Source organism: Nicotiana tabacum, chromosome 8 (assembly GCF_000715075.1).
Source record: "Nicotiana tabacum cultivar K326 chromosome 8, ASM71507v2, whole genome shotgun sequence".
Classification (NCBI taxonomy): domain Eukaryota; kingdom Viridiplantae; phylum Streptophyta; class Magnoliopsida; order Solanales; family Solanaceae; genus Nicotiana; species Nicotiana tabacum.
In genome coordinates, this window is record NC_134087.1 from 139,252,350 (window position 1) to 139,265,176 (window position 12,827).

A 12,827-nucleotide genomic window follows, 5' to 3' on the forward strand; every position below is an offset into this window, starting at 1 on the left:
TTTCCTTTGTCCTCTTGTTCATTTTTCAATATTATTTCTTTTAATATAATATAGATGTAAGATACAAAATATTTATTTAATTATTTCTCTCTTAAAAAAGAATACCTACAATAACTGAATTATACACAAAATTTAATTAAAATATCTATAATAATGTATATTGTTCGTAAATAAGGTCAGATACAAAGCTTCTACTAAATATAGAATTATTATTTCAACTTAAAATTAATGTGTAAGATACAAAACGAAATTTTAATTGATTCTTTCTAAAAAAAGGATACCTACCATAACTGAATTATACACAAAATTTAATTAAAGATACCTATAATCATAGTATATTGGTCTGCTTAATGAAAATTGTGTCTTTTTTTTTGTGTGTACGACCAAAAGATTCTACTTTGGTCATTAAAAAGAGAACATTTTAGTTTAATTAATTCTTTCTTAAAATTTTCAGTCTATTTTTAGCATAATATAGACGTAAGACAAAATATTTATTTAATTAATTCTTTCTTGAAAAAGAATACGTACCATAATTGAATTATACACAAAATTTAATTAAAGATACTTATAGTAATGTATATGATACCTATATTAATATATATTGTTCGCAAATAAGGTCAGATACAAAGCTTGTACTAAATATAGATTTATTATTTCAACTTAAAATTAATGTGTAAGATCGAAAATAAAATTATAATTGATTCTTTCTCGAAAAAGGATGCCTACCATAAAAGAAATCCTTAATAGTATTAGAAATCGATGATCGTGTAATTTTGTATGGCAAGTGTGAGTAATCATATATTGTCATGTCACAATGAACTTTTTCTTTTACTTATTTTTGGACTTTGGTCCATAATACGTTTTTGGAAAGAATTTTTTCTTTCCATTTTTAAGTCAGCAGAATATTTCATACCTTTTTCTCTTACCCATATTAACTCAAAGTATTAATTTCATATTTCAACAGAATATTTGTCATATGTAATATTACTCCAAATATGGTTATATATATTCACGGACAACTCTATTTCATATTTCATTCTCACCAAAAAAAAATATTATTAATTAGATACAAAAGAACATCAAATAATAATTTTTTGACGGAAACCATGAACTTATATATAATATAATCTAGATATGGTAATATATGTTCACGGATAGCTCGATTTCATCTTTCTTTCCCAACAGATTTTTTATCCAATTAATAATTAGATACCAAAGAATATCGAATAATATTTTTTTCAATGTTATACAAATAGAATCCAACAAATAGATTTCATAAAAGTGCCAAGTGACTTTTTCTCAATACGCCACTTGGCTTAACTTCATGCTTCATTACTCTCCTTTTAATATAATATAGATAGATTGAGTAAGATCTTATTTTGCTGCTTGACTTTATTTAATTTTTATACTCAATAAATTTTTAATATCATAAATAAATTTTAATTTTATTTTATATTTTAACATACTCCAAAATATAAATAGTCATAGATTATCTCAATTTACGTATTTCTGTATTTTTTATCTTTTTTATTATAGTTTTTTAATGTTTAATTAATTTTTCACTTCCATATTTCTAGCTAATATAGAAAAAAAGCTATGAGTGGATCAATATATAGATATAAATATAGATATACATATAGATACAAATATACATGTATAGATTAGATTTGTCTAAAATCTATTTAGATTATGTATAAGATTCATTAAACTACTTCCATTAATTATATTTTTATTTATAATTTTTAATAATTAATGTTGTCTTAAAATTGTCAAGTAACTTCATTTTAGCTTGTCACTTGGCTTAATCACATGCTTCACTACTCTCCTTTTAATATAATATAGATATAGATTCTAGATTCACTTCTCTAAAACGGTGCGCACATCCTCTTTTGAAAATTTAGATCTGTCTCTGCTATCAATCTAAATCTATAATTTCAATCCTTGTATCTAAAAGAAATTCATCGTGAATACGTGCCTTTGACCTATCTCGCCACAAAAAGGAGACAGTCCCACTCTCCCGTTCTCCACCTGGCACTTTAGCAGGCATAGATTTTTATTTTATTTTTTTTTGACAAAGAATTGACCAATCTTTCTTGAACACAGACACAATTCAGTCTACTTAATTGGAAAAAATGGCCCACTTGTCGTCGTAAGATAAAATGCATGCAGTTGAAAAGTGATCCTGATTTTGAAATGGACATAGTGCATGCAGTCGAAAAGTGATCATGGTTGAATTGCAACATTTATAGTTAAAATGTTTGAAAAATCATACTAAAAATGATTTGACTTCTTAGGTATATAGTAACAGTATTATTATTATTTGTGAACGAAGAGTGTAACCGAGTACGTACTACTTTCCGATAAAAGAAAAAATAAAGTAACGATAACTGGGAACAAGATGCAAGAACCTTTAAGTTCTCTTGGCCATTTGATATATATAGTCAATATAGATGAACAAGAAATATCAAATAGAATATATTAAAAAACATGATTAAACTTTAAAACTAGTAGTACGTGGATAGTTGCTGAAATAGAAAAAATTGCTCCTACAGCTGGTCAAGATCAAATTTGTCCGCCGGGTGTTTTAGGTATTAACATTTAATACAAGAAGAATCTGGTCCAAATAAGTGATTAGGAGTGGCAAACGGGCGGATCAGGTCGGATATGGTTCAGGTCGAAAACGGATAATGAAAAAACGGATAAATTATCCGATCCGACCTATATTTAATACGGATATAAAACGGGTTAACCAACAGATAATATGGGTAACCATATTATCCATGTCTTCTTGCATATGATCACTTTTGGGAGAATTCTTAGTCTCTCTAACTTGAGGAACCCCCAATTTGAGGCTTTACAAATGTATAAGTTAGACCCGTTGGTTACCCATTAGTTATCCATTTAGAAAATGGATAATATGGTTCTTATCCATATTTAACCCGTTTTAAAAAGTTCATTATCCAACCCATTTTTTAGTGGTTAATTATTTTCTTTTAGTTGCCCATCTTATTAGGAAATAAACAACAAAATATATTTATCATCCTACTAAAAGAATGCAACAATTTGTAACGATTTGAATGGTCATTTTGTGTATTTGAGCCCCGTTCACCCATTTGATGCTTCTTGTATGCTTGTTTGTTGATTTATGACTTGCATGGATGCTTGGTTTAGTTTCGGAAAGGTTTTGAAATGAATTGGGAAACTTAGTTCCATGGTTAGAAGCTTAATATAAGAGTTGACCAAGGTTTGACTTTTATATAAACGACCTCGGATTAGTGATTTGATTCCAATAGGTTCTGGTGATTTTGGACTAAGGTATATGTCCAGATTTGGATTTGGAGGTTCCTAGTGTGTTTTGGCCCTATTTGCCGAAAGTTGGCAATTTGAAAGTTTGGAGAGTTCCTAAGTTTGATTGGGGCTTGATTTAGTGATATTGGATTCAAATTTTAGTTTTGGAAGTTGGAATTGATTCATTTTGTCATTTGAGACTTTTTTCAAAGTTTGGGTTTATTCCGAATTGGTTAGGCTTGAATCGAACGCTTAGTTTTAAGTTTGAATGTTCATGAACTTAAGAGAAGTTAATTTGTGTTTTGGCATTTAATTTATTGTTGTAATATTATTGGATATGTTTTGAGGCTTTGGATAGGTCCGGACAATATTTATGAACTTGTTGGTACGATTGGACGGGGTCCCGGGTGGCTCAGGTGAATTTCAGACTAACCGGAGCATACTTAGAAGTTGTAGATTTTGCTAGTGTGAGGTTCTTATTCGCGATCGCTGAGGCCTGATCACGGTGGTAGAGGTTTTTTTGGTTATGGATAGTTTTATGCTTCGCATTCGCGAATGGAATGTCGCGTTCGCGAGAAGATAGTCGTGTTTACATAGTGGTGAGGCAGCTGAGGGAAGGCTAGAGCTAAATCTTCACGCTCGCGAAGGACTGTTCGCATTCGCGAAGTCTAGTGGGACTTTGTGCTTCGCGTTCCCGGGGTGAGGGCCGCGTTCGCGAAGGGATATTTTGAGGCAGAGTAATTTTATGCTTTGTAAACGTGAGGTTGTCGTCGTGTTCGTGAAGTCTATCACTGGAGCAGACTTTAAGAGTTCTAATTTCAGGAGTTTTACCCATTATCTCATATTTTGAGCTCTAGACTTCGAGATGTGGAACTTTTGGAGAGCAAATTCATTACTACATTGGAGGTAAGCAATTTTCACTTGGATTTTTCTTTATATTTTATTTTTTCATGGATTTATACATCTAAAACTTGGGATTTTAAAGGAAAATTTGAGGTTTTTATCTACAACTTAAGAGACTGAAATTGGGGATTTAGGAATCGATTTGGACTCGATTTTAGAATTTAATCATATATTTGGACTCGTGGGGTAATGTGTAGTCGGGATCTACCCCTTGACTCGTGTTTTAACCTTGTGGACTCAGTTAACTTTTGTTGAGTTTTAGTGATTTATTTAAAGATCGAAACTTTATTGTTTAGAGTTTTTATGGCTTTGTTTGACGTTATTGGATTGTTTTTGGCTAGATTCGAGCCAATTAGAGGTGATTTTTAAAGAAATGCATTTTTGGAGTGTTGATTTGGCCCATTTAAGGTAAGTATCTTGTCTAACCTTGTGTGGGAGAATAACCCCTTAGGATTTGGTCTTATTTGCAAATTTGTGTTATGTGAAAAGTGACATGTATGCGAGGTGACGAGCGGGTACACGAGTGCTATTTGTTGTTTATGACCAGATTAGACTTTAGGCTATTAATATGTCCTATTTTGATGATATGATTATATGAAACATGCTTAATCACTTTGTGACTTCATGAACTTGATTGCCACAATTGATTTAGCCATAATCACGCTTTATATGTTGAACATCCATCCGTATTTTATTATTATTGTCATGTCCTTGTGCACCTTGTTAATAAATTTGAGCTTCTTTGATGGTAATTTGGCCTATTAGATTGTGATGATTGTGGCATATATGGACATATTGAGCAGATTAATTGGGTGTTGGCACAAGATCTTTATTGTACGATTGCGATAACCCAGTTGATTCAGCCCCCACTATCCTTAAGGAACTAACCCAGGCAACTGAACTCATTTAGGTATTGTTGTGCATATGTGTCGAATAAGGATGGTGCCCTCGGGCTTGCACATGTGGCAAAATAAGGGTGGTGATCTTGATTATGTGCATGTGACGGAATATCTTTCTTGAGTGTTGCACATGCGGCGAAATAAGGATGGCGTTCTTGATGATGTTTATATGATGACTTGAGGGTGATTTTCTTGATGATATTTATATGACAAAGCTAGATGATATTTTGATCATGTACATATTTTCTTTACACTTTGTCATATATTTTAACTAATTGCAAGTTATATTTGACATGCTATCATATGCCTTTGTTTCTACATGATGAATTGTTGTCAAAGATAGATTTTTCATGCGTTGAGTTGTTATCACATGTTTTAACGAGATTGTGGTGTTGTATTTCGTTATATATAATTCTTGTTGCCAGTTATTGATATATTGCACAAGTTCTTTAGCTAGTGAGTATTACATGACTTGAAACTCGTCACTACTTTACCACGGTTAGTCTTTATACTTACTGCATACTGATTGTGGTGTATTCATACTATACTTCTGCATATTTTTGTGTAGATCCAGGTGTTAGAGGCAACGAACCTGGGGAGTGAGTGCATACACTGAGCGCGAGGATTCAAGGTAAAGCTTCATGATAATCGCAGTCCCTTGGAGTCCCATCCTTATGTTAATACTGTTATTATTTTGTTCAATAGTATTGTACTTTTTTTATACTTCTTTATGTATCCAATTTTGAGCTCATAACTCTGTACCACCTAATTTTGAGGAGTTGTATTGTGTATTGATAACTTATGTTATCGTTATTTCCATTTTTTATTGTTAATTCAATCTCATTATATCTTGCTTTGATAAATCAATATTGGTGATGTGATTGACTTGCCTAATCTTGGAGGTTAGGTTCCATCACGATCCCTTTTGGTGGGATTCGGTCGTGGCAAGTTGGTATCAAAGTCCTATGTTCATAGGTTCTATGAGTCATGAACAAATCTAGTAGAGTCTTGTGGATCGGTACGAAGATGTCTGTATTTATCTTCGAGAGGCTACAGAGCAGTTAGGAAGCTTCACATTCTTTTATTCATTATCACGTGGATTTGTTTTTCCCAAAGTCTAAATATTTACTCTTCTATTCTCTTACATATGGTGAGGACACGTTCTTCGGGATCAGTTGAGCAGGCACCTGTACCTCCTGCCAGATATATGAGAGGTTAGGACCGAGGTAGAGGCCGAAGGTGGGCACGCGTCGCAACTAGAGCCCTACTAGAGCAGTAGTTGTGGAGCCACCTATAGATCCAATTGAGGAGGAGGATCCTGATCATGTTGAGCAAATGGGACCCGCTTGGGCACATGAGGGGCTTATTGCTACACCAGGGCTTCAGAAGACCCTGGCTCACTTCATGAGTATGTTTGGGGGCTTGGTCCAAAAAAAGGTTGATTCCGTTTGTACCAGCTACTTCACAGGCTGGGAGAGGCGCCTAAACTTCTGCTGCCCATACTCTAAAGCAGAGATCTCATATTTACCAGATACCGGTGCAACCAGTAGTTCTCGTTCCACCTGAGGTAGGGCCAATCATGTCTGTTGAGGGGCAGAAGAGTTTGGAGAGGTTTCAGAGACTCCGTCCTCTCCAGTTCAATGGTGGGGATTTTGAGGATGCACAAGGTTTCCTAGATCTGTGTCATCGTATTCTGCGTACCTTGGGTTTGGTGGTGTCGAGTATGGTTGACTTCACTACTTTTTAGTTAACGGGGTCGGTATACCGATGGTGTCAGACTTATGAGGAAAGTAGTCTAGCTGGCGCAACCCCACTTATATGGTCCCAATTCTCTGATCTTTTCTTGGGGGAGTTTATCCCACAAACCTGCAGGGATGAGTTGTGTTGTTAGTTTGATCATGTGTGCCAGAGGGGTATAACTGTGTCCGAGTATGCTTGGGGTTTATACAGTTATCCCGCCATGAAACTCCTTTGGTTTCTACTAAGAGGGAGAGAGTTTGTAGATTTGTTGAGGAACTTACCTACAACCTTATATTTGTGGTGGCAGAGAGATAGAGACTGAAACTGTATTTCATCATATTCTGGAGATTGCTAGGATGTTAGAGTGTATCCTCGGGCAGGAGAGGGAGGATAGGGCAGCTAAGAAGCCTCCTATTTTTTTTAGGATTTAGTGGTTCCTACTCGGGGCAAGGCTCGACATGGTATAGGTCATTTCAGTCGACCAGTCCAGTTCGCTCTTCAGGTTTAACGCAGTGCTCCAGTTAGCCATGGATTTCAGATCACTTATACCAGACATCCATCTTTTAGTGCACTTTCTGCACGAGATTCTTACAATGATTATTCCATCCGTCCGGGTTAGACTCAATTCCAGTAGCCACGCCAGTAGAGAGGTTGTTTAGAGTGCAGTGATACTAGGTACACAGTGAGAGATTTCCCCAGGCTTCGGACGAGTGTACCTCAGTAGGGTACTCAGGTTATGATTCCGCTTTAGATGTTGCTCCACCTGCACAACCAGCTAGAGTTGGAGGATAGATGGGTATAGGTCATCCTGGAGGGGGAGGCCAGGCCCGTTGTTATGCTTTCCCTAGAAGGATTGAGGGAGTCGCATCAGATGCAGTATTACATGTATTATTCCGGTCTATCATAGAGATACTTTAGTTTTATTTGATCCGAGATCTACTTATTCGTATGTGGCATCCTACTTTGCTTCATATCTAGATATGTCTAATGAATCTTTGGATACTCTTGTTTATGTGTCGACACCCATTGAGGATTCTATTATGGTGGATCATGTCTAGCGTTCTTGTGTGGTTTCTATTGAGGGATATGAGACTAGAGTTGATCTTTTGTTACTTAATGTGCTGGATTTTGATGTGATTTTGGGTATGGATTGGTTATCTCTATACTATGTTATTCTTGATTGTCACGCTAAGACCATGACATTGGACGGGGTTGCCGGTGTTGGAATGGAAAGGTTCCTCGGGTCATATTCCTAGTAGGGTAGTCTCTTTTCTGAAGGCTCAACAGATATTTAAAAAGGATCATTTGGTATACTTAGCCTTTGCTAGAGATGTCAGTATTGATACTCCAACGGTTGATTCAGATCCTGAAGGGAAAGAGTTCTAGATGTGTTCCCTATAGACCTACCAGGCATGCCACTCGATAGGGATATTGATTTTGGTATGAATTTGGCATATTCCACTATATCACATGGCTCCAGTAGAATTGAAGGAACTAAAGGTACAGTTGCAGGAATTACTAGACAAAGGTTTCATCAGGCCAAGTGCTTCACTTTGGGGTGCACCAGTACTATTTGTGAAGAATAAAGATGGCTCCATGAGGATGTGTATTGATTACAAGCAATTGAACAAGGTTACCATCAGAATAAGTATCAACTACCACAGATTGATGATATATTTGATCAGCTTCAGGGTTATAGGGTGTTCTTCAAGATAGACCTGAGATCCAGGTACCATCAGTTGAAGATCAGGGCTTTGGATATTCCTAAGATGGCTTTCAGGATTCGATATAGGTAATGCATGGCCCTAATGAGTGGCTTGATTTTTACAAAACCAGCATACATTCATGATTCATGGTTATGACAGTGCACGCCCCCTATGGCTTGTTTTAGGTATTCAGTTGCATTGTGTATTGCCATTTTAGCTTATGTTATCGTTATATTCATTGTTTATTGTTAATTTAATCTCATTATATATTGCTTTGATAAATCAATATTGTTGATGTGATTGGCTTACCTAATCTTGGAGGTTAGGTGCATTCAGACCCCTTTTGGTGGGATTCGGATCGTGACAGAATCAGGACTAGAACAATCATACCTCTCTATAACCGAATCCTTATATAATAGTCATTCACTATAAAAGCCAAGTTTTTCTCGGAACCGATTTTTATGTTATATTTACCTCTCTATAACAGCTTTTTACCTATAAAAGCAATATTAATCTTTAAGCAGTATGTTCTTTGTAAAATTACCCCTCTATAATAGCCATGTAGAATCTCTAAGATCAACAATAATAAGTTTAAAGATTTTGATCTCAACTTACTACTACTTGGACTGAGATAGAAGATTCAACTGCTAAGTTCTTAGATTGCCTTCAAGGGAAAGCTATCAGATACCTTTTTGTTAAAAGTTTGGACATAAATCTTCGTCAATTCAAGTGTTATATCGCTAGTAAAAGACTGAAATCTACGAAACAAGCTACAATTGCAAAGCTCTTCCATTAATCTTGAACGAATTTACAATTTAAATGATTTTTGTAGGATCATATAAATTGATTCATAACAATAGGTAATTCTTTATATTAAGTTTAACTAACATAAATAGCATTGATAGTGCAAAAATCTTACATTATTAGTATTGATAATGTAAAAATTCTTACATTATTAGCACTATAGTATAAAATTTCTTATACTATTAGCATATATAACTAAAACTCAATAAAGAATACTATGTGCTGGCGGCTGAATCTCCCACAAACGAATGTATAGTCAGATAAACACGCGCAGCGGCTGTAGAAAGATCTGAAAAACTCAATAAAGAATACTATCGGCAGACAAAATACATGTTCCTAATTTGACCAATTTCTACCCATGCTTTGAAAAGAATAAGAAAAATAGCAAATGATACGCCGGCTTTTAGCCATCTCCCTAACTTCAAACCAAATTAAATACCTAAGTTATTTAAAAAGACTCCAACTTTTCATTATTCAACATGCCCATCCCTTCATACTCTACTACTAAATTCTTTATACTTGTGTTTCCTCTCCATCATTAATCCCACTGTATAATAATTGATTCATTTCTCTTGTACCCTTTAATCATGTTTCTCTATTTGTTAGCAATCATCCCTCTGTATTTCCTTCTAAAGTTTGCATCAAAAACCTCTCTACTTCACATCCTCAAGAAATGGTTGAGGTTATTAGAAGATAAATGCTATGTGTACCGGTACTACAAGGTCCCTCGATTCAACCACAACATGCAGGAAAACCAACTCTATCGACACATTAGCACGTACCTGAATTCTTTACCCTGTCTTGAAGATTCTAATTTCACCAACCTTTTCTCGGGAAACAAATCCAATGAAATCAACCTCGTTCTCGACGACTCGAATCAGAACATCGTAGTAGACAATTTCCTCGGCGCCAGAGTTTGTTGGATCAACGAAAAGGATGACAAAACCGGTCTGAATTCATTTGTTCTCAAGATAAGGAAGAAGGATAAACGTCGAATCCTACGTCCTTATCTTCAACACATTCACACGAAATTTGATGAAATCGAGCAGAGGAGAAACAAAGTGAGATTATTCATCAACATAAACGATGAGTTGGACAAAAACAGACGGTGGATATCAGTGCCTTTTACTCATCCGGCAACATTTGACACGGTCGTAATGGAACAGGATCTCAAGAACAAAGTCAAAGCCGCTTTGGACACGTTCCTAAAGTCAAAACAGCATTATACTCGTGTAGGTAGAATTTGGAAACGGAATTATTTACTGTACGGACCTTCTGGTACAGGAAAATCAACATTCATTGCTGCAATGGCAAATTTCCTAAGCTACGACGTGTACGAGATTAATTTATCAAAAGTATCTAACAATTCGGATCTGAAGTTACTTCTGTTACAGACCAGGAACAAGTCGTTGATTGTCATCGAAGATCTCGACATTTACCTATCAGCGGCTCTGAGTTCGTCTGCAATTCTAAATTTCATGGACGGAATATTTTCGTGTTGTGGGGACGAGCGAGTTATGATATTCACGATGAACAACAAAGATCAGATTGATCAGACGATTCTAAGGCCTGGAAGAATTGATTTTCACATACATTTTCCTTTATGTGATTTCAATACTTTTAAAAGTCTAGCTACTAGTCATTTGGGTTTGAAAGATCACAAGCTTTTCCCACAAGTAGAGGAGATTTTCCAAACCGGGTCGGTTTTGAGTCCAGCTGAGATCAGTGAAATCATGATTTCGAACCGAAGTTCGCCGAGTTGGGCGTTGAAGTTGGTGATTTCAGCTCATCAGAGTAATAGTAAGCTCGTCCCGTCCAGAACATCTGATAAAATTAAAACGATACTACAGAGTAATATTGAGGCCGACGTGGCAACTAAGCCTCCACTATGGTTGAGCAAATCTAGATCGGTTCGACCCGTGGAGGAATCGGGTGTGTTTCCGCAAGGTTTAAGCAAATCTCAATCGGTTCGACCCGTGAATGAATTGGTTGATTCGAGTACATTTGGCAAGGAAAGTGTGAACGAGCTTAGAAAGTTCTATGGACTTATAAGGATAAGGAGTAGTAGGAAAAAATCTCTTGATTTGGATACCACAGAAAAAGAAAATCCTCGGCATAGTAGTTAGAAAGAACATGTATTTGTTTGTTCAAATAGGTGACATGAATTTTACGTTTGGGACTCCAACAATTATTGGACCCTTTGTTAGATAATCGTTAGTTTCTTTAGTGTTTCAATAGTGAAAGTAAATTTAGAGTGACGTTCACATGAGTTGATGTATATAGGATTCATTATTATCCTATTATTTGATTCAAGATTGGAAACTTATTGATGGCTCTATCTCATGATGTTATCTCCTTTTTACTAAGCGAGTGAACTTAATCACCTTTTTGAAGCAATAAATTAATACTTCAATAATAATGTTAATTCATTTATTTTGCATCACTTAATATGCATAAGAAGTAAAAGTCTAGCCCTCCTGATCCAATATATAGACTTTCGGAGCCCTTTATTTAGTAATTTGAGAAGGTACACGTCAAGAATATAATTTAGCATTGACAAATTAAACTAGCTGAGTTGTTAGCATCTTTAACTATTACTCTGAATACGTAAGTCAAATTTGAGAATGGAATCGTATCAACGATAAAGTTATTTCCGTGTAGGTCACAAGTTCAAGCCGTGAAAACAGTCATTAATACTCGTATTAAGGTAAACTGTTTACATTGCATCCCTTAGGGTACGACTCTTCCTTGGACCCTACGTAAACTCGGAATGCTTTGTGCACCAGGCTGTACTAAGTCAAATTTGACTCACTACATTTACTTATTTAGATAGAGATGGAGCAGTCAAAGCCATTGGCTGCAAGGAACTTCAAATCAGTCATCTTGGGATAGTTAATTATATTAGTCATATAATTCAAAGTTTAGAAATTTTCTTCCAGTAAGCAGCTCCTTCGAAGTCTGAACATTTCATGCCCAGATCACTTTGACAACAAAAAGAAAAAGGAGAAAAAGAAAAGGAAATAGGATATAAGATAGAGACCCCATAACGTAGATGGTTTTTTTATTTTATTTTATTTTTATTTTTAATAAAGGGAGTTCCGTGGTTATTTCTTTTTCCAATTCACTATTAGGAAGCTGTCTTAGGTCACACTACATATCAGCAACCTTTATTGATTATCAATTGCGATAAGGTATAGGTAACTGGACGGAGAAAAGAATCATACCCATAAATAAAAATCGTGGACTATGTGGGGTGACAAGGCCAATGTGTATAGGATTTTTCTACTCGTGTTTAGTCAAATTCTAATATAGTTTAATATATCGTCCCACAGAGATTGAAAAATCTATGCTACAAACTAGTAATATTTTAGCTATTATTTGAGAGAACCAAATTGATGAAAAGAGTAGGATTTTGAATTTGTAAATTAGTTAAACAAAAACAACTTCTGAAAAATTTATATTTAAAAAGTATTGGGAATCGTTGAAT

General features: G+C 35.2%; 1 protein-coding gene across 1 annotated transcript; it reads left to right on the top strand.

The window, feature by feature from the left end:
* Positions 1–9,565: 9,565 nt before the first annotated feature.
* On the top strand, positions 9,566–11,676 carry LOC107803712 (AAA-ATPase At2g46620-like). The gene has a single exon (XM_016627477.2). It carries the CDS (start codon positions 9,928–9,930, stop codon positions 11,464–11,466), a length of 1,539 nt encoding a protein of 512 aa, XP_016482963.1. The 5' UTR covers positions 9,566–9,927; the 3' UTR covers positions 11,467–11,676.
* Positions 11,677–12,827: the final 1,151 nt, after the last annotated feature.